The 22,944-nt window shown below is 38.3% G+C and overlaps 2 protein-coding genes across 2 annotated transcripts in view; one reads left to right on the top strand and one right to left on the bottom strand.

Moving 5' to 3' along the window:
* LOC116289896 (laminin subunit alpha-3) overlaps positions 1-10,368 on the bottom strand; it is a 30,150-nt gene extending 19,782 nt beyond the window's left edge. Inside the window, exons 1-16 of the mRNA XM_089032989.1 lie at positions 9,997-10,368; positions 8,109-8,248; positions 7,508-7,705; positions 6,836-7,097; positions 6,556-6,636; positions 6,164-6,307; positions 5,593-5,730; positions 4,951-5,088; positions 3,944-4,078; positions 3,205-3,330; positions 2,848-3,053; positions 2,224-2,482; positions 1,754-1,853; positions 1,148-1,310; positions 478-589; positions 226-398 (exon numbers count right to left, since the gene is read on the bottom strand). Coding sequence (XP_088889115.1) covers positions 226-398; positions 478-589; positions 1,148-1,310; positions 1,754-1,853; positions 2,224-2,482; positions 2,848-3,053; positions 3,205-3,330; positions 3,944-4,078; positions 4,951-5,088; positions 5,593-5,730; positions 6,164-6,307; positions 6,556-6,636; positions 6,836-7,097; positions 7,508-7,705; positions 8,109-8,248; positions 9,997-10,171 — 2,550 coding nt within the window. The 5' untranslated portion in view covers positions 10,172-10,368. The remainder of the gene's footprint in view (positions 1-225; positions 399-477; positions 590-1,147; positions 1,311-1,753; positions 1,854-2,223; positions 2,483-2,847; positions 3,054-3,204; positions 3,331-3,943; positions 4,079-4,950; positions 5,089-5,592; positions 5,731-6,163; positions 6,308-6,555; positions 6,637-6,835; positions 7,098-7,507; positions 7,706-8,108; positions 8,249-9,996) is intronic.
* Positions 10,369-16,075: 5,707 nt separating this feature from the next.
* On the top strand, positions 16,076-22,484 carry LOC116289895 (uncharacterized). Its single transcript, XM_089033170.1, has one exon. The coding sequence runs from the start codon at positions 16,101-16,103 to the stop codon at positions 16,983-16,985; it is 885 nt and encodes a 294-aa protein (XP_088889296.1). The 5' UTR covers positions 16,076-16,100; the 3' UTR covers positions 16,986-22,484.
* Positions 22,485-22,944: the final 460 nt, after the last annotated feature.

The following is a 22,944-nucleotide window of genomic DNA, read 5'->3' as shown; positions in this document are numbered from 1 at the left end:
TTGTGTGTTCTTTACTTCACCGTTAGTATTTGTGAATAGTTGGACATGGATATCAGGCTAAGCCTGAGTAAATGAGTCTGTAATCAAGGTATACAGCAGTATTTGACTAAATCGAGAACGTTCTATTAATGCACGTTAATCAACCAATCAAAGCGTCTGTTATAAAAAAATATTCGAATATCTACATGTACGATGCGCCACAGGAATTCCAAGCGAATAATTTACCATTAACAAGTCAGAGCTTCCCGTGTTGATTGACACAGTCCACATGCCTTTCTTCAATTCCCATTCTGCAGTTTTTCCATTTTCAGCCAACACTACGAACTTAGTTTGCGCTCCACCGCTGTAAGATGTCGGTCTAAATGTGTGAACTATCCTATGTGTGGGATCTCTTGCTCCTGGAGTAAAAGAAGTGTCGTAGTTAATCAATCCTTGGGTTTCCTTTGGATAGAGTCAGACAGCGTAGTGTATTCTTACCTTTAGGAGAGAGGATGATCTCAGAGGCTACAGAAGTGCCGTTGTTCAACGCGTAATGAAAAATAACACGATAGACACTGGAACGAGGGACTTGTATGTCCATGAGGATGGCCTGGGATCAAAAGCATGTGAAAATTATCTCGTACCTCGTGACACAAATGGAATTACGTCTGCGCATGCTCTAAGTCTATATGCAAATTAGTCCAAAACGTATTCGTTCCAAAAGAGAATAAAGCGACGAAAGACATGGCGGCCATGTAAGTTAAGATATATATAAAAAAGAGTAATTACAAATATTTTGTCCTCAATTCTATGAAAATCAGCAATATGTAAACATATTTAAGTTGTGTTTCGATGCTGTGCAAAACTTAAAGCAAAAACTGCTCGTTCCTGCTTGAAGTCAGCTCTTGAGACGCAAGCCTAATTCTTTCATATTGTCTTTATCAATATTGTGACTTGGTTTCAAAAAAAATACACTGAAGCGAGATTGGAAAAACATACTGAAACACACGCATGCGCAAACAGTTTTCTCTATTCAGTGTTGTACCTTATAAGACTTCCACGGTTTTTGTCTAACACTTTATACTTTTGCAGGTTAATAAACATTTTTAGGTTGGGCTAACGGAAATGGAGATGCAAAGATATAAATTACAAGATTTATCTTTCTTACTTTCTGTTTGGGAGACACGACGTAACCGCTGCCAGAAAACGAAGGAAATGCTGCTTGATCAGAACTGCCCAACACAGGGATCCCGTCATCTCCTACAGCTCTTTCTAATTCAGCGCGTATGTGATGGAGGTTTGGGAAATAAGTCTTTGAATCCTTAGGCATTCTGGTAGTAACGGGAAAAATATTTAAAAGAACTAAGTCATATAAATGGATCTGGACGACCAAGATGGTTCGAACAGAGCTAGAAAAATCTTCAAAGGATATTCTAACCTCCCGTGTATAAACGTTCTTAGGTTGTCACGCAACGCTTCTCTCCCCACGAGGAGGAAAACGTTGCCTGACAACGTGAAGACCCTAAGAAAGTCTGATCCTATTATTTCCGAGTCTGGAGAATAAGAGGTTAGTGTAAAGATAGCAGCCTGAACTTTAAATGCTTCATTAGGGGTCCGGGGGTCCGGGTCTAAGTGATAAAAAAATCACATTTTCACTGATGAATCTTGAGGAAATCCCAAGTTCGCGGACGAAAGTGTTTTACATTAAACTATTCGTATTTATATTAGCCTACGCAATGACTATTTTGCTTGGGATCACTGAGATTCACAATACCTATCGCAGTTGATGCCTTCGACATTTGGTCGACATCTACAGCGTCCAGTGGCTTTGTCACACACTCTGCTTACAGATCCGCCGGGATTGCACGAACAATCTAGAAAGGGGAAAAAAACTGTTAAGATACATGTAAACATTATATATTACGATTCTTCAGTTATCCTCTGCTACAAAAACTAGCTGAGCTTAGTCATATCATATATGTTTTTTAGGTAAAATCCCAATCCATCTGAAAATTCCCCTCGAAAAAATGCCGCCATTTTGTATCCCACAATTCTATGCGTGTCGCATTTGTTGCCAGTCTTTTTCTGTGCTTTGAAGAGAGCTACATGAGGCCCAATATCAATACGGGGAAAACGGATTATAAATGAAAATATCTGGTCCTTGTTCAACCTCGTTCCCATAGAAGAGAAGATAGGCCCTGGGAACGGGATTGGTCCTTATTGCGCATAGTGGTCAGTGGTTACCTTTACATCCAAACATATCCTGAGACACGAGTCCATAAAATCCATTAATACAAGTTCTGCACTTCTTTCCTCCAACTCGATCCTTGCAGCTGCATTTTCCAGTGATCTCATCACAGCCACGGATTCCTGAGGCAGTGCCTCGCGAGGAGCATGCGCAGGACAAGCAACCGTCTGCGTTGCTGGAGTCAAAGTCATAGAATCCATATTTACAATGATCACAGGTTTTTCCCATCACATTCTTCTTGCAAAGACATCGAACCTGTTGGAATACGAAATATATAGAATCGTAATTACGCGCGCCAAATTTACAACCTCAACAGGATTTAAAATAGATTTCATTCTAAGGGTTTGGTAGCCACTGGCTACTTATATATCGACCTAATCCACTGTTTTACTATTTCAGACCGCGTGTCATTTCCTAGAGTATCATTTCTTTGTTTAACGGTTGCGCATGAGAAGACACATGAATATGGATACAACTCAAACAAAGAATCTTTTTTACTTGGGAATGACACGTGATCTAAAATGGAAAAACATTATGCCCAAGTGGATTTGGTCCATTAAGTGCTGCATCCTCTTAAAACAACAACAATTTCTATAGTCTAGTGTCTATACACTGCGCACCTCACTAACACCAATGCAGGTTGATCCAGCGTCTCCAACTTTTGTCCCCGTTGGGTTACAATTACATCGTGTACAGGACGGAAAACCCACCAATCCTGCAGCACATTGGTCGCATGTCTTGCCAATAACGTTTAGTTTACACTGGCAAATTCCTGTTATGGAATCGCAGGTGGATGAGTAGGAGCCTTGAGCATCGCAACCGCATTCTGAAAACAGAAGAAAAAGTTTTAGTTATCATCAATAACTGTCTGTCTGTCTTTGTTTAACATTTCGTCCGACCTCTCCATCTAGAACTGTCCCTTTGTCCGTCTGCAATGTCCGTTAGCTCACTGTATTTTCAGTATTTATTTAACTTACCCAAGCAGTGAGGGAATCCGTAATAACCATCTGCACACCGGTCACAACTGCGTCCAGTGTATCCTTTAAAACATATGCATTCACCCACCTTTCCGCACCGACCAAACCCAGATCTACAGTCGCACTCTGAAATGAAATGAAACCTTTATTTATCCAGGTTATCCCTTCAGTGATCCTAAGGACACTATTATCAATGGGAACCCTATGGAAAATGTTTGAAATGCTCTGCTCCTGCTTCAGACATTGAAATTGAAGTTGGGATGTTGGGATGTCTTTGGTAGCCTGCTCAAAAAGAGTGTCTCGGTAACAGACCTCTTTAGCTACGGGGTGTAATGTTTTCCTATTTACATGCACGTGTCATTCTCTTGAGAATAAGATGCTTCGTTTGAGTTGTATCCATGTTGATGTATCTTTTCATGCGCAAACGTCCAACAAGAAATGATACTCTAGGGAATGACACGTGTTCTGAAATGGGGAAACACTACGTCCAAGGTAAATATTCTACGTTTGAATGGCAGAGATTGTCTTAATCTTTCCATATAATGGCTTTTTCGAACGTCTTGATACTGTGAAGTAATATTGAGGCCAAAAAGGCCACAGAGGCCAAAACACAAGGAAATAGCAGCCATGTTGGTGGTATTAGCAAAGGATGCTAATGAGAAATCTTGTGTTAAATAACACCAACATGGCGGCTATGACGTAACATGTAAATAAACAATGGGTACATGCACGTACGTACCTGTGCACTGTGGGTATCCATAGTAGCCGGGTCTGCATTGATCGCAAGACTCTCCCATAAAGTTCTTCTTGCAGATGCATTTACCATTGTTGTCACAGACGTCGTCTGTCGTGGTCTTGAGATTACAGTTACACCCTGAATCATACGAAAACAATTAAGTCGTATTTGCTAGCTTGCTTTACAACAAAACATGCCTATGAGTTATGACTTGTATAGAAAGCCTCCTTTCTAGGTATAAACCTAATTTAGAAAAACGTTGTCATCGCCAAAGGCGATAGGCAACAGGTTATTGGCAAAAAGCGATAAGAGATAGGTCATTCCAAGATCCAAGAATAGCTGGAATGACTTGTGTTTCTGCTTCTTATTCTCATCAAGAACATGGACCTTAGTGTTGAGACTGATTCAATGTTCTTTGTATTTAACGAAACCATTTCCATGTCGGAATGACCTATCGCTTATGCGCCTTTGGTAAAATAGTTGTATACTTAAAGGCATGCAATCATGAGAGGTTGTTAGTATGAGGTGTAGGCGCTGAGGATGGTCACTGCCAGGGTTTCTTTACGTCTTCAGTGTTCTTTTGCGTCTCTCCGTTATTGATCATGATGTTGATGATGAAGTGTGGAAATCATCCGAGCCACTTGAACGTCTCAAAGACAGCACTTTCTCCTCAGTTATTTAAAAACCTCTAAAAATGCGTTTTTTATATATTTTACTCAAATGTGATTTGAGCGTAAAATAAGCCAGTTTCACAAACAGATTACGTGGCCCTACCTCCTTAAAGCGAGCAGTCAAAATGAACACAACCAATAAGAAAGCACCTTAATATCAACAAGAAGGCGACAGGTTCTTGTCATCCTAGGCATTTTGCCTTCGGTTTTACTTTTAATGCCATTTGTTTTGTGAATGGACATTGTGAAATGAAAATGCCTTCTTCTGACGTTCGTTTTGACTCGATTAACTACTCACTTTAAGGAGGTAGGGTCACGTGAACTAGTCACCCAACTTACACCAACACAAGGGAAAGTTATAGTATCCTGCGGGACACTCGTTACATCGGCGACCGTACACTCCGTCTTTGCAGCTGCACTGGCCTGTCTTGGCATCGCAAAGGAAGCTGTACGAACCAGTTTTACTACACAAACAAGCTGGAACCAAAAACAAAACGAAAAAGTTAAGCAATTGGTAGTTTTCGTTGCTGTTGAAATAACCCAAATGTCTTAATGACTAGCGATTACTAGTCAGAACTATGGTAGTGTGTTGAATACAACAACAAAAAATTGTCGCACACACGTTAGTTTCAGGCAATCTGTTTTCGGCAAAAACGTAATGACGAAAAATTTAGAAAAATGTTTTTCCGTATTTGCTTTCTTTTAAACATGTGTTAATCACGGCCACCTGTCTTCAGTCATCTCTCCGTTAAGACTGAACGTAGACAAGCTATTCTCTGCCTATATGTCATAGGTCGACGAAAAAAACATTGTAGTACATTGCAGTGAATTGCAGGGCTGTTTTAGGGGACATATTTCCCAGACGGTAGCTTTATTAGTCCCAAAATCCACTGCTATGCCACAGAATTGACCCAATTATTTGCTCATCCTTGGAATGGTTAATATACAGTAGATTATGACTATTCTGCCATTCATACTTACGTCTACACCTTGGAAAGTCATAGTGTCTAAGTGGACATAAATCACACTTCGTTCCACGAATTCTGGTTTTGCACGGGCATCGTCCTGTTTTCTGGTTACACACCAGATTTGTCGAGCCTTCGGAGTTGCACTTGCATGCTAGGAAGATAAGAAAAGGGTCAAATTAACACTGAATTAAATGATGAGGTCAAAACCATGGTCCCTGGTAGAGACCCGCACGTCTTGCGCTCCTTTATATGCTCGATACTGGGTGTCTTAACTATTACCATAGACTTGACATGATTGTGATGTTGATGTTGATGTGCCAACCTTTTTAACGATTTTGTCACAATACTTTATTGGATTTTCTAATGGATTTTTTTTGTTGGCAATCAAAATAACAATCAACCACCACCAATTTGAGCAGAAAAATTCCAAAATTTCGATCAACTCAACGGAAGTGGTGCCGTTACCGAGAGTATTCCAAACCCTCTAGCCATATCCTGTCTAATCGAATCCTTCCACGCGACAACCTTCCTGACGTCATCCCTAAGTTAAATATCAACATTTTCCATTAAGATCATATACTTACGTAAGCAATTCGGAAACCCATAGTATCCCGGCATGCAGCTTTCACATCTTCTACCGCGGTAGTTTGGAAGGCAGTTGCAACCACTGTTGAACGATACTGGGTTACACTGCATTCCCCTTGTTGCAAACTTGTTGCAAAAGCAAACTAGAAAAGGGATTTTTTTGTAAATATTTGAGATGTTGAGAAGAATTTGTAGTGTGCACGGCGTATGCGTTGCCCCTCACCAGTGCGAGCCGCGCTCTAGCGTTCGATTCCCTAGCTCGGTGTCATATGTGAGTTGAAATAATTAATGGTTTTCTCCTGTGCTTCGAGGACTTTTTTCTAATGAGAGGTACCGCATTAGCCAAGCAAGCCACCCGTGCATTCCCGTGCTTGAGAACGATTATTCTTACGTTGGTCAGGTATTCCTTGGTCGCCTTGCATCGATGACAGTGAGGCATTCGTGTTGTCCCGTGATGACACTACAGAATGTTCTGTAAGTAAGAAATTAATATCCAATAATTGTATTATGAAGGACAGTGCAAGTATAAGAGTATATATAGATGGAAAGCAAGATGTATAGCAGAGCATGAAAAAACAGAACATAGCATGTCATGGCATAGCGAGAGCAAACAGAGCAGAGCAGTATATATGATACGATTTCTTATAAGTAAAGAATAAGACATTCCTTACTTTTGCAAGAGAAACTCTTCCACTTCTTTCGTTCTCGTTTGATGCTACCACGACAGCACCTTTCGCAATTTCTGCCACAAGTGTTGTGCTGACATGCGCACTTCATTAGGCCATCATGTGACAGTACGCATGCGTCAGCATGACCATTACATCTGCATCGACCCTTGACATTGAGATCCCGGATGGAATAATAAGCTATAGGACTTTCCATTGATTTTATTTGTAGGAATCTCAGACGTAATTTCGATGTCAAAATTGGGACCTAAAGAAAACAAATTGAGAAAATTTGGGATAGGGTTGAAATTTCTATCAGCTTAAAGATAGTCTGCCCGTGTCGATCCCAAAAATCACCAAATAATTAGACCTAGTCCACTGTTTTTCCATTTCATATCATGTGTTATATCCTAGAGTGTCAATTCTTCGTTTAATGAAGATGCCACATGAAAAAGACACATTTTGTTGCTCTCTTGAACGCGCGGGGAGTGTGGACGAGTTTGAAATTTGTGTCACGTGACTGGCACGTGACGTCCAATACAGTAAAAACCTACCTCAAAACGACATGTAAAAGACTATCGTTACAGAATAGAAAATAGCTTAATAAATTAGACTAACCTTTCTAGTAAAATCTTTTTAGTAATACCATACAATAACATAACTAAATAATTCCAATACCTTTACATGTTCCGAAAACCTTGCCTTTCGCCTCACAACACAGGTCCATCGATTGTGTTTTCTACATTCCAATGGCCTAGTGACATATGATTTCCACACTTGAAACTGACGCCGGCGAGGATTCCAAACCTCTAGTACCCAGACCCCAGGTAAAGGTGTGCTTCCTGCGCGTATGGTAAAACTAGTCACTTCGAAATCCTGCATATAATCAAAGAGAATTGCAACATGTTAGATATATGGTCAAGCATATACAAAAGTAGATTTGTTTCTCATCTATTCCTAATAGACCTCTTCGCCTTGGGCGTAATATTTTCCCTTTTCAAACCACGTGTCAATCTCTTGACAATAAGCTTCTTTGTTTGCATTGTTTTCACGAGTCTTTTCACGACTCTAGAAAATGACACATGGTCTGAAATGGGAAAACATTACGCCCAAGGTCATGAAGAGATCTATTTTGGGATAGGCGTATCAGAGAATCCACTATCGCACAAAATAGGGGGAGACAATAGGCGCTACTTGAATGCTTGACGACACGCAAGCATAAAATTTCTAGTCCTGTCCTCCATTATGGTTTCCCCTATCTTCCAATATGGCGGCTTACCTGGCCAAACGACACAGTAATATTCAATTCCTGAGTTATGCTGTCACGTGTCACGCCAGGGGATTTCCATTGGGTGGAGATATTGCCGTCCAGAGCATGCGCAATCGAGGAAAAACCGTTACTAGTCGCTTTTGATAATCCTAGAAAGCCAAATATGAGATAAAATATTACTACTCACAGGTGGAATTGGATTTTATTGTTTCTGTTTAGTGAAGGAAGAAAAACTGATAAAACCAAGGGAGAGACTCAACAAACTCTACTCACATGTGATGCTGAGTCAAGGAATTGAACACGAGATCCTAGAGGCTAGGTGAGAGGCAAATGAACTGCCTGTACACTGCACTACTTCAATTGATTCCCAATGACGGAGTCACAAAACGTGCAATAACAATTTTTGTTCGCTATGTTCTCTTGAATTTTTTCCACGCACTTTGTAAAACTGAATTCCCGTGCAAATCAGCCTAAAACATTGAGAACTCTTCAGAACTATAATTTCTGGGTTCGATTGAAAAAAGCCATTACATGGTGTTACTGTTGATACATTGATTTCTCTACAAATTCTTTTGCCCAAAACGTTCATTCAGCTTATAGAAATACGTGCATAATGTCAAATATCACTCATCGTATCTCACCATTTAAGCAAGTACTCCAGGGCACATAAACAAGAGACTCTTATAGAGGGCACCTTTGTAAGTGAATACCTCTAAAGTACTTCCGCTAACAAGCGAGATAGCGAGGTGTAAACCAAGAGAGGCATGTGACTGCCAAAGATAACAACGCGATTATTATTGCTGTCTAGAGCTCTTGGCACAAATATCTTAGGAATTGAGAATTGAAACAAACGCCTCATATACAATCGCCGAGGTAGTAGGGTAGCAAATCGTTCTCGTTGCTTTCTTTTATTTTGTTACATGAACCGAGCGGCGTTTTTTCCTATTTTATTCTCTCTTAGAAATGGTTGCAAATCAGCCATGGATGTATCTGAGACTTATTTCCCCTTGAATGAGGTACTGCGCTTCTGAGCGTGTATGAGAAATATCAGGATTCACTCATAGCTAGCAGAAAACGGGACGGGTAAATCAGCCAACAAGTCACGTTTCCGTGTCATTTGCTCAGCGTCATTTTAAAAGGTTTAAACTTGAGTAGTGATAGGTGTCGCGCACTTATCATGACGCTTAATCCATCAATGAGACTGAAAGCTATATGGCTCTTGCCTCGTTGGGCAATCTTCCATATGCTTATGAATCCGGTGAATTCGAAAAAAATGCTTTCTATCTCCTATTTAATATAGAATTTTAAAAAATATATCAGGCTCCCGACTTTCCCTCTAGGGACAGGAATGGAGATGATCATACAGACTAGAAAATACCGCTAATCAAAAATGTGCAAATGATAACAATTTTTTACACTAAGTGAAAATAGATTATTCTCCTTCCTTAAAGACTTTGCAAAGGAATTTTCATGATACATTTAAATTCCCTTCAAAAACAATCAGAGAGAACCTTCTGTTTATAGCGACGTACAGTTCAAGGAAAACGCGTTTATGTTGGCTCTAGTAATTCTGATTTCGGACTCACTTTTACTGTTAAAATATAGTCCGGTACCTATCGATCATCATCAAATTCGATAGGCGAAAGGTGAGAGTAATGACTTCTTTCTTCATTTTACAGAAGAACTATACCTCTATTCACAGAGATTAGTGAATATGGCAAGTTGTAATAGATCCAAGATAAATATACGAATTTCTTTAGCTGTAATGTTTAGTGGTTCTATTTCTGAAATAAGATGTTTGTATCGTTATTAGAACATGATATAAATAGTAAAACTGAAGTAGTCCAAATAGTGTGAATAGTTGTTTATCGTGACTAGAACAGACGAACATCGTTACCTAATGAATGACTTATCTTTCTGCTAAATCCATCTTCAAACGCTACAACAGCTGTTACTTTAGATGTCTTCGTGATACTTGATTGTGGCGGCAGAAGTTTCTTGTAATGGTAGCCCTCAGTTAAAGAGAATGATAAAACGAAGAAAACCAGGTCGAACAGATAAACCACCAACATTGTTCAGTCCTTCGTTGCCCGAGGAAATCCTCACACTATAACGAAAAAACAAGTTCCTTGACTCAATTTCCTTATCTCATTGAGTTTAAATAGGCTAGCCGATACCCAGCCTTCCTCTTTCTCTAAAACAGCAGTATTCTTGTCGCTGCTTTTAGTAAAGAAATAAAATTGCGTATGCTGTTTTGTTTAACTAACGAACTTTCAATGTGCCGGCCAGAGTGACTCAGTCACGCTGCTGGCTCTATGGGATACTGACTTCCGGTTAAATGCAATACGCCTTTCCGGTTAGCCCAGTCTACGCCTGCACAGATTAATGCTAAGTATTTGGCACTTCAGTGGTACAAGTGGTATGAAAGTGGTAAAACGGTGGGTCAAATGTCGGGTACTACGTTCTTCATTTTTCATTAGGTACTTGCTCCTCTGAACATGAAGCTTTCAGTTCTCTTGAGAGACTGTCAAAATGCCTAAAAACCCCTCTACGAATAAACACGTGGCAATTCTTGAAGGTTGCGTTTGGTCGTTGAAGCAAAATAGCTTTAAAATAGCTTTTTTTTTTTAATTATTGTAAATAGAGTTAAAAAAATACTTCGAAATCTAGCATCAAGGACAAATTTCAGCACATGCCAGGACGAAGAAAGTAGGTGGAACGTTTCGAGTGATAACAAGTCCGCGACAGCCGGACGAAGGATAATGAAACGATTTCATTGGCTCCCAGTATTATCCGTAGCTTGCACGTTCCGATCAATAAAAACGCGATAGCCGGACGAAGGATCAGGAAAAGATTTGATTCAGGCTCCGAGTATTATTCGAAAATATGTCCACTTACTAACTTACTTTTTTTTTACAACTTCATTGGGCAATGGCTATAACTAAGGTATAGTACATGTATACATAATTAGAAAAATAAACGTGAAAGACTACCTAATACACCCTTCTCGTAATAGCCGACAAGTGCACGAAAACGAGGTCACCCAGTCATTATTTCACGATAAGAGATATAAAATTACACTATGAAACAGGCCCGTAGCGGGGGGAGGGGCCAGGGGGGCCTGGCCCCCCCAATAATTTGACAACTTTTTTTAAAAAGTAAACGTCCAGCTAAATTTCAAACACTATTATCTTAAAATTGATAGAGTCAACTAATTTTTCTCAAAAAAGTTCACATAGTTGGCATTTGTAAATGATGAAAAACTCAAGACAAGACATGTGGAAGAGCACATACTTGAAATAAACCATTCAAATGCTTCATATAATTTGCATTTAGGCCCTGGCTAAACGAAGAAACATGTTTCCCACGCACATGTTTAGCCATATGCAAAATATTGCTGCGTGCAACAAATTTTGATTCCAAGACGCAAAAATGTTTCTGCTGTGCGGTAGAAACATTTCATGCTTCCAAGACGCATGAAAGCAATGTTTCCCAATGTTTCCTCGTTTAGCCACGAAAGTCAACATTCTAAAAGTTCGTTACTTAGCAACGCTAGCTCTATCTTGAAAGTGCACATGCGCTAACCGATATTGAGTAAACATGTTTCCCGATGTTTCCTGACAGTTTTGCCACCTTTGGAAACATTTAAGGAATGTTTCCTCGTTTAGCCAACGCCTTAGAAATTCATGTGTGAACCTTGTCAATTTCATTCTCGGCTTCTTTTATTAAATCAACTCAGACTTAATTAAAAGTAACTGGTTCTTTTTATTTAAAGTCAGCTGTGTGCTTCATATACATATGTTGAATTTCTATTTTTTGCTTGTACATACACTAACGTGATATTACATTGAATAGATATTCACATGTTCGATGCTGAAGGTCTTTTGTCCATAAAATAAAGAATTTTAATTATTAATTATGCTGTTTTGTAAATTTTATAAAAGTCGGATACGGTCATATGGGGCGTGGCCAAACGAGCCCCCCAATAATTTTACCCCTGCTACGGGCCTGAATGAAATGACTTTAAAGAAGAAAAGTATTTTTAAAATGGCCTTTGTTTTGATCTGAATTAGCGCTAACAGCCTTTATTTTGAATGAGTAGCTTGGCTCAACCTTGCAAGATGACTGGGTGACCTCGCTTCCGTGCGTTCATCAGCCATTATGAGAAAGGGTGTATAGGGATAGCGCGCGCTAACGGGACTCTGAGTCACATGCTAGACAATTCCCTTGAGGACGTACATTAGATAAAATAAAATAAAAAGCAGGTATAGTATAAGTTATTGATTATAGTACAACATTGATTAACCATATTAACTCTGGATGGTTGATTCACTGACGATAGGAGTATCGCGCGGTCGCGTTGTTGTTGGTATGGTACAAACCGCGAGCTGGGGTGGTGTAGCGTCAGTCCTGACCGGTTTTCGTCTCTCCCGTAGAATAATAATAATAATAATAATAATAATAATAATAATAATAATAATAATAATAATAATAATAACTTTATTTCTATAGCGCTTTTACCTATGATGTTCAAAGCGCTTTACAAACAATATACCAAATATAAATAATTACTGAAATATCAAATAATCAAAAATGTAACTACTAAAATATCTAATGACTACATTCTATAAAAATATAATAATCTAGTAATTATAAATATATATAAAATGAATAACTAATCTAAAAAACTAACCATAAGCCTCTTTATATAAAAATGTTTTTAGCTTTTTCTTAAAGCTATCCAAACTTGAACATAATCTAATATCTTGGGGAAGAGTATTCCATAACACAGGCCCACAAATGGAGAATGCCCTAGAACTCCTAAAAAGCTAAATTCTACTTCGATCTGTGAGCTAGTCATGCTCTGACTTAGATCACCCCAGAGGTTGTTGAAGTGTTCTATAAAATTTTAATATTTTTAAAATTATTGAATAATCTCCGTACGCTGAAGATGAAGACAAAAACAAAGTAACATAGGAAGGTTACTGCATAAAGCCGCCTACGCCATGAATAAATCATACAATGAAGACAAAGAGAAAATATGTGATGTTGCATGCTGCGCTCAAGGTACAGCATTAGCGTTTGAGCGTACTGGAGAGAAGCATTGGCATGTGTTCTTTGATTCTGCGGTGAAATTGTGGCCATAGCTTTATTTTTCTTGGATTTATTGAGGTTCGATTAGAGTTGGTGTTGCCGTGAGTGTGCAGCTTTCCTTTAGTAGGAGGACGAAAAAACGATAAATCCGTAAAAACCGCGCACCAAACTGGCTTCAAAATCAGCAAAGCGTCAAAAGATACATCAAGCTATCAAGGAAAATCGTTCTTATTGTTAAAAATACTAATTTTACATTGCTACGAAATATAACCGTTAACATTCAAATACTTCAACACCACAGAACAAGAGATTGGGCTGTCTGCGCGCTGACCAGACTACCCTGAGAGCAGAGTCTCCTTTTATCTCCTCTACGGGCGAGAGAAGGAAAGGAGAGTAGTGCCGTTATCCAAGAATCTGGATAATGAGATGCATAATTTCAGGTTTCATACTGGTTTAAACTGGTTTTGATGCGCGAGTCTGTATTAAAAAATATAGCCGATGCCCAAAATTGAGCCCGCATGTGTCAAACTGTAATTTCGAAACCGATAGAAAGCGATCTAAATCACGTTTTATCAAATAAAACTAATTCCAACCAACTACTCATCAAAGGAAATCGCTAGGAAGTTTTATGGATGTCAAAGACACGTTTGTTTCCCTGTCGACAGGTCATGCAAAGTCTAGTCGATACCCTAAGAATCCTCTTTTGGTGGTAATAACTCCACTCCAGGCCCTGATGAGCGACCAAATTTCCGCTTGTGAAAATTTAGTGCTCCAACTGCTAAGCTTGATGAAATTGAAGCAGTAAAAGAAGAACAAGAGATCATCTTTCACTGAGGTCATGACTGTAAAAACGTGTTTTGTTTTGAAGCGGCAATCGTGTTCGGATCGGAACCGGAAACCATTTATAAAACGAGTGAGCTTGTGAACGAGTTAGTTTCTTAGCAACCGCTGCGCATGCTCAAATAACATTCTACACGATTTCTGTAGTCTCCTTTCCTTCTCTCGCCCGTAGAGGAGTTAAGGTGGCTCGATACAATAATTTTGAAGCACGACTCCTCTACTTGTATTGCAAACTGCGCGGCACCAGATATACCTTGGCCAAATATGAGTTTATACTAAGTGTAGGGATAGATGGAACTTTTAAATCGTGTGTATTTCGTGACCATCGGAAACGCCCTGAAGGCACAGTGACGTCATGTGATTATTTTTTAAATCTATTTTTTGGCGTAATCTGACCAGACCCGGAGAAACGGAGTTCACTATCTGAAACATACTATGGTAGTCTTCAAGGTTAGAACGTTTCAGAGATTTTCATTATTCAGTTTTAAAATTATTCGAGTTTTAATATTTTTGGATCGTGAATCTATGAAATATAAACGGAGTCCCATGATATCCACAAAATGCATTAATTTCGGTCTCTGATAAACTATTTTTACGATATTTTTGCTTATCAATATAGTAACCAGTGATGATGAGAAATCGAGATCAATTGGTAGGCCTGATTGCAATTAAATACAGAATTAGAAAAGTATAAAAAGCGCGACGGTCAAATATAAAACTAAGCATTTGTTCTTGTGACGGAAGAGTAAAAACGGCGCCAACTGAGGTCTGCTTGGCAGGCTCATACAAATAAATTATTTTATACTATTTTGTAATTAATATTCCAACTTGGAAACGTATTTCATATTATTAGACTAAAATACGTTTTATTTCAATATCTGATTTTAAGGTGGAACCAAACTAATTCAGAGCGAATGTTGGACAATTTTGTTCTCGCTCCCTTTCCAAAACTATTGCGTCAATTTAATTGTATTTTTCAAATAATGTGCTTGGATTATCCTAGATTTTAACAGTGTATATTATTTTAAGATTTTTTAAATGTTTAGCTTATTACGGCCAAAAATCAAACAGTGCTATTTTAGGTTTTTGGCTTTTTTCTCCTCATCCCCAGGTACGATTTTTCTGAAATTTTTAGAATCTTATCATCTTGTACTATTGCAGTCTGTGTATAAATTTGTATGGAAAGTCTTGGGAAGAAAAAAAGTTATAACACCGCATGAAAATTCGATCCAAAATTTGAAGCATATATATGAATTTCCAAGTATTGCGGATGAGCCTTACGAAAAATCAGCATCAAATCTTAAAAACTCATTGAATAAATGTTTTTTTACTTGTAAACCTCAAAAATGAGAGTTTTGCTAAAAATCACATTTTCGCCTTTTCCTTCAAAACCGCTCCAAGTTTTTTCTTTAAATCACCTACATCAATAGACCAGAGCTTTATCTAAATGGTAGTGAAATTTCTACAGCTCGTCCTATCCAAAATTTGGAGAAAACATTTTTTAAAGTGAGGCCAGGTGTACCTAAAGAGCTCACCCCGCTAGAAATAATTAATTCAATATCGGTCGACAACAAGGCTCTCGGGCATTCCACAATGCTAACTTCGGGACAGGTTCGGAACATTTGCATAAACACAATGACATTGAAGATGTTGTTATGCAAATATTCTCCCGATCTTAACCGTGCGGAACGACCGAGAGCGTTGTTGTCGACCGACAAGGTGAGCTCTTTGGGTACACCTCATTTTAAAGAGAAGAGCAGATTTCGAAAAAAAAAAACACTAAACGGCCTCAAATCGCGCTGAAACTTCGCCAGAAGACTGAACAAAGTACAAGCAAAAACTGCAGCAAGTTTTGAGACAAAAATGTGAGTGAAACATTTTATTTTCGTAACTTTATCATAACTCCCATACATTCCCTTATAAACCATACACAGGAACCTTGTTTGGGCGGCCTGTGTCTGAATTAGTTTGGTTCCACCCAGGGTCACATGACCACAGCTGACGCGTGACGACAAACAAACAGCGCCAAGAGGGGAAAAAATACTGTCGTGATGATCATAATCTACAATGTCCGAGGAGCTTAAGTACGCGCCAGCTCTCGAGAAACTTGGATTAGAACCATTTGAATTTAAAGATCTTCTCACGAGCAAGATGAAAAAACTCTTTAAAAAGCCAGAAGACTTGCCAAACACAAGCATAGAACAGGCAACAAAATGTTTTTGTATAAGAGCAAACATAATAAATCCAGAGAAGATAGATAAACGAAGAAGCATCGCCAACCGATTTCGCTTATGTATACCATTCAAGAGATTTCGACTACCACATTCAGAGGAATCTCCAAGATATCGCCAAGAGAAACGCAGTAGGAGACAAGGGGGTACTAACCCCAGTAAGTCAGATCACAACGAATATCACCTACAGCAAGCTGAACTTTTCCAGGAATTGCAAGAGCAGGAAAAACTACACAGTTTGTGGGACGATAATGGCTACTTATTAGAGGATGGTAATGATGAGAGATGTTCTATTGTAAGTATGTGCAACAAACTTGATAGTATTACACGGGAATATATTGAAGAATACCTTGAGGAACTAAATAATCATGGAAAAAGAAGGAGACAAGATAGAAAAGTGGCAAACAGAAACAGTGAATTCCTTGAGAAATTATTCTTACCCTGTATTACAATAATAATTGGAAGAATGTCTGTGGATTGGGCAACAGCTAACGACATAATGAGTAAGGATGGATATAAACAGTGGAAAGAACATGTATGGGCATTGATGACATTTGCTGCATTATCAGTTATTATCGATGCCCTGTCTAAATTACCTAAATATGGATCAGAAAGCCTCTTTGAAAAAAGATTAGATAAAAAAAAAAATGAAAAATTTGATAGTGTTTTAAGGGACTTAACGAGGCCTATCATTAAAAAGCGGCCTTTATTCGTAGAGTAATTGGAAGAATTATCTGTGGATTGGGCAACAGTTAACAACATAATGAGTGAGTGGATATAAACAGTGGAAAGAACATGTATGGGCATTGATGACATTTGCTGCATTATCACCTGGAGTAAGAGGAAAAGTACGAGAAATTAAAGATGGACATAAGAAACAAAAAAACAATCATCAAAGATTTGTCCGAGGAATCTCGAAGGAAGATCTACCAAGAAGCAAAAGAGGAGCTTCAAAGAAAACTCGCTCAGTAAATATTTGCTTTGAAAGAAGCGAGACAGGATTTAATTTGGATACTTTCGCACTACCCTCATGCTTCCTCACCTCTTCCCTTCTAGACCGAGAACCCGACTCCCCCCTTCACAGCTAGGGACAGGTGATCAGAGGTAGAGAGAGCTGACCAGGGCTAAAGGGCAGTTGATCAGGGTTAGGGACAGCTGATCACAGCTAGGGACTGCTGATCACAGATAGGGACAGCTGACCACAGCTAGGGACAGGTGACCACAGCTAGGGACAGGTAATAGTTGTCAGGGACAGTTGATCACTACTTATATGGGATACTATGTGGACGAACGTATAAGGGCGACTATATGTATGGGCGACTATATGGCATGTTGGCATGAAGCAATACCAGCAACTTGCCGCCATATTAAAAATATACAATCGCTCGAATTAGAAAATTTATCTCCTCCAAGACCACAGAAATACTTGTTCACGCATTTATCACTTCAAAACTCGATAACTGTAATTCTCTTCTGTATGGCCTTCCCCAAAATCTCATTAACAAGCTTCAAGCTGTCCAAAATGCTGCTGCTCGTCTCATCACCCTGTCGCGCAAACATGATCACATAACTCCTGTCCTCATTGATTTACACTGGCTTCCTGTGGCTGAAAGGATCAAGTTTAAAATAATTTTGCTTACCTTCAAAGCCCTGCATAATCTCTCTCCTGTCTACATCCAAGATCTCATCTCCACCTATAAACCTTCACGCAATCGTCTTCTCATCTGGCTCTAAACTTCAAATCCTACAATCTTCAATCTTATGGTCTAGCTTCTTTTACTGTTGCTGCCCCTAAACTTTGGAACATGCTCCCGTCATCAATAAGAAACACTACAAATTTGGCTTCATTCAAATCACAACTTAAGACTTATTTATTCAAATTAGCTTTCAAAACATAGTTTTTTCTTTAACTTTTTTCATCATCATTTATTTTCAATGCGCTTAGAACAGATTTGTATAAGCGCTCTACAAGTTTTTATATTATTATTATTATTATTATTATTATGGGATAGTAGTCACTCCTCCTCTGAGCCAGCACATAACAGAAGAGTAACAGTTTAAACAGTTTCTAACGGCTAACAAAACACCAATATAACGGAGTCTAACGGCTAAAAAACCACCAATTTTTGCCCTAGCGCCCTTGGAAAAACAAACAGCGCCAAGAGGGGAAAAAATACTGTTGATGGTGTGGTGATGATCATAATCTACAATGTCCGAGGAGCTTAAGTACGCGCCAGCTCTCAAGAAATTTGGATTAGAACCAATTGAATTTGAAAATCTTCTCAAGAGCAAGATGAAAAAACACTTTGAGGAGGGAACAGACTTGCCAAAGCATTTTAACAAAAGCATAAAAAAGGCAAAACAATGTTTTTGTATAAGAGTAAACATAAGCAATCCAGATCGTGTAGATGAACGAAGGCGCCCTGCGAAGTCCAATTGCCGACTAGCAGATCAAAACAAATCTCCAAAAAAAATGCAAGAGGAAGAAAGGGGACAAGGGAGTACTAACCCCAGTAAAGCAGATCGCAAGGCATACCACGAAGAGCAAGTCAAACTTTTCAAGGAATTGCAAAAGCAGGGAAAACTAGACGGTAATACTAGGTTTGACAATGGTGGCTACTTATTAGAGGATAATGGTGAGAAATGTTCTATTGTAAGTATGTGCAATAAACTTGATAGTATTACACAGGAATATATTAAAGACGGCAAGGTGGAGGGGTAAGGAGTAACAGGGAATCCCTTAAGAAATTATTTTCGCCCTGTTTTAGTATAACAACTGGAAGAGTTCATGTGGATTGGGCAATAGTTAACGACATAATGAGTGAGGGTGGATATAAACAGTGGAAAGAACATGTATGGGCATTGATGACATTTGCTGCATTATCAGTTGTTATCGATGCCCTGTCTAAATTACCTAAATATGGATCAGAAAGCCTCCTTAAAAAAAAATTAGGTTGGCTGCCTACTTTTAAACGTTCGAATTGAGCCCACCATGAGCGCGCGCGCTCAAAAACCGCTGAAAAATCTACAAGATTTTATTGAAGAACCATGAGCGTTTTGAGCTTCAACTGGGCAAAACCCTCAAATTTTGCAAAGGGCCCCATTTTTTGATTGCTCATTCGAAAAAACTTCTAATAATCAAGGTTATATCAACATTTTAGGAAAAGTTTAAATCAGGAACATGTGAAAAAATAGATTTTTGTAGGGATTTTTTCGTTCGACTTTATGAGATTTTTTAAGAGCACCGAAACTACAAAATATGACAAATCAATGTAACTCTCTGTCTTTTTGTCGAAAATATCCATGTATTATTGTAGAAGGATTGAATAGCCTTCATTCGTGCAATCACATAGTCTGCAAATAACTATTATCTTATGAATCTTTTTTTTTTTTTCTAATCACTTCCGTTGGTGCAATTTTTACTCCAAAAGCTAGTGCGTAGGCTTCCATTAAATGCTGATTATCTCGAAAGCGAGCTCCAGACACCCTATTTTTCTTTCCAGATTTGGAATCAGCATTAAATTTCAATTCGGAAAATCGATGTTTTAAGAAAAGCTAAATTCAATTTGCAAAAGTAGGCAGTCACCTTAAGGAACAAGTGAAAAATAAAATTTGATATTGTCTTAAGGGACTTAACGAGGCCTATCATTAAAAAGCGGCCTGTATTCATAGAGTAATTATCGGAAGTATTATTTGTGGATTGGGCAACAATTGACAACATAGTGAGCGTGAGTGGATATAAACAGTGGAAAGAACATGTATGGGCATTGATGACATTTGCTGCATTATCAGTTGTTATCGATGCCCTGTCTATTTGCCCTTTCTATTTTATTCTAACATAGTTAATATATGATTCTAAGTAATGTTTCAAATACTCGTCACTGTATTCTATTGGGGTTTCAAAATCCTCGTGGCATTTCAAATGCCTTGACTACTCCTCAGCATTTAAAATTCCACAAGGATTTTGAAATCCCAATAGAATGCCAAGGCTGCTGAAATGCCACGAGGATTTTGAAACCCAGATAGAATACAGTGACGAGTATTTGACACAACATCTTATACTCTTTTTGTTATGTTTGTTTTTATTTCAAAGTTCTAGTACTTTGAAATATTTCAAAGTCTGAGTAGTAGGACTTTGAAATATTTCAATGACTAGAACTTTGAAATGGGTGGGGTTGTATTTGATGGGGGTTTCAAACTACTGCACACTGGTTGGTCGATGAGCTCATAAACCATTAATGAGTATGAGATATATGGATCAAATAGCCTCTTTAAATTTATAGCCGGCCAGCCGACCAGCTAGCTAAAATGTGGTTTTTGTATACAGCATGAAACAGACAGGATTGCTAAAAATTGTAAATGTCTGTTTTAGAATCAATGCATTCTAAAGGTACATTAAGAAAAAATCCATAACTACTAAAAAATCTTATGAATTGGAGATTGTTTGTCGGACATTCTGTTCCGCATTGGGATAAACTACCCATTGTTTGGGTGGACACTCAAGCATACTGGGGATCAGTCCATTCACTGTCCACCTCAGTCTCTAAATATGACTGGACCCTGACATATAAATATAATATCATATTTATATAATAGTTCTAAATTCTAGAATTTTAAAGAAATGTGACTTGTAGAGTATTGAATGAGCAGAGTATGTATATCCTCTCATTCTTTACTATCAATAGACGTCATCACTTTTGGTTTAAGGACTTATCTTGACGTGTTTTGACTAAACAGTCGCTAGTTGCATATTTTAAATTGCCACCTAGTCAACTCCAAAAAGTCATAATCATATGTTATAATATATACATTTTATAGATACAATTTTACCTGTATTAGGGAATTTTATTCTAGTCATTACATATTTCATGTTATTACTCCTTTGTTATGATTTTCTTGAAAAGCACTTGTAGCGAGCCAGTGGAGCCATCCTCCCATTAAGTGGTTATTAGAATTTTATTATAAATTGTTATTTTAGGCCAGGCCGTTATTAAGGGTTGCTCACCTGTTGTTAAACATTCATGGTTGTGACTTCAGATAACTTACCCATAGTTAATGTATTCCCAGCAGCTCAAAACTTGAGATATAAGTCAGAATTTAAAATTCTGGTAGATCATGGGAATTTGATTATATAGAATTATAGAATACATTTATTTAAACATTGTTAAGGTTAGAATAGTTGATATGTGGGACACCATGTTTAATTTAGCTGTGGAAACTGCTGCAATGGTGATTGGTTTGCTGTTGCTTTGTAGCTTGTAAGTCAAAGCCATGAATTAACAATATTCCCCTTACAGTTTCCTGCACCATCATGAAGGGAAACCATGCCTGTGCATCGAAGTTAGAACAGCGGTGATCTAAAAAGGTGATCTAAAAAGGTCTGTATCATTGCATGGACAGCGCCGACCTCGCTTCGATGCACAGGCAGGGTTACCTTTCAAGATGGTGCAGGGAACTTTGAAGGGGACCATTGCTTGGTTTTAACGTCATTTCCTGTAACGTGCAGAATTTTCATCAGCTGACTTGCAAGTTTTTAATAAAACACTTTCTGGCTTACGCCATGGTGGCCATGGCCAGTGTTTAAAAAACCATTTGGAGCAGATAAAAATAATGAGATTCAAAAACTTTTATCAGCTGATTGAAATCCTGTGCAAATGCAATTGATTGTAGTTGCATGTTATAATAATAATAAATAATAATAACAATAAATAAACATTTATATAGCGCCATTTCCGTGAGCTCAATGATGCTTTACAACAAATTAGGTAAAATATGATATGATATGATATTAAATTCACTTATTGATTCATTTTTAACAATTTCCAATTGTGATCACATGCTAATTTATAATTGAATGGATTTTAAAAAGTCTATGATAAAATAATATGTGAATGAAAGATATATTATAAGAAATAAGAGTTAAGAGTTAAGTAAATGCCATGTAAGTGGCCATGATAAGCGCATTTACGCATGCTTGAAATGGGGTACTAAAAACTATAGGTGTAATCATAATCATGCACGTGCTAATCGAGATTTGGTAGCAAAACGCACAAAAGCAAATACTTGTGCCACCAGATTTGGCCCAAAATTTTGTTTGGTATGCGCTCGTCACCAGTTCTCGTCCTCGGAACATCCCGAACGTCCCATTTAAGTATTACATGTTATCAGAGCCTGTATGTATCATTGAAATATGTGCACAATAAAATTTTAGGTCACTAAACATCACTGCCTATTAAAAACGTTGTCTTGGGCATCCGCGAGCTGGGATGGTGTAACATCAGTCCACTGGCCTCTCACCTCTGGGGTCTCAGGTTCAATTTCTGGACTCTGTTTCGCATGTGAATGGAATTTTTATAGGTCTCTTCCTTGATTCCAAAGTTTTTCTCCAGGTTCTCCATTTCCCCCCTGTAGAATCTGGTAATATAAATTCCACTTCGATCTGCGAGTTAGCCGTGCCCTGACTTTGATCAGCCCAGAGGTTGTTTAAGGGTTCTATAAAATTATGATGTTTTTAAAAAAATTTCACTAAAACTTTTTTACCCCGGTATAACTTCAGGGTTAGGGACAGATCAGGGCTTGGGACAGGTGATCAGGGGTAGGGACAGCTGATCACAGATAGGGACAGCTGATCACAGCTAGGGACAGTTGATCATGGCTAGGGACACTTGATCACAGCTTGG

This window comes from Actinia tenebrosa, unplaced genomic scaffold (genome assembly GCF_029948245.1).
Source record: "Actinia tenebrosa isolate PJP-AT-01 unplaced genomic scaffold, QUT_ActTen_1.0 PGA_scaffold1__47_contigs__length_23844297, whole genome shotgun sequence".
Lineage (NCBI taxonomy): Eukaryota > Metazoa > Cnidaria > Anthozoa > Actiniaria > Actiniidae > Actinia > Actinia tenebrosa.
The sequence above is the reverse complement of the archived record's forward strand: the minus strand, read 5'-3'. Positions and strand labels throughout refer to the sequence as shown.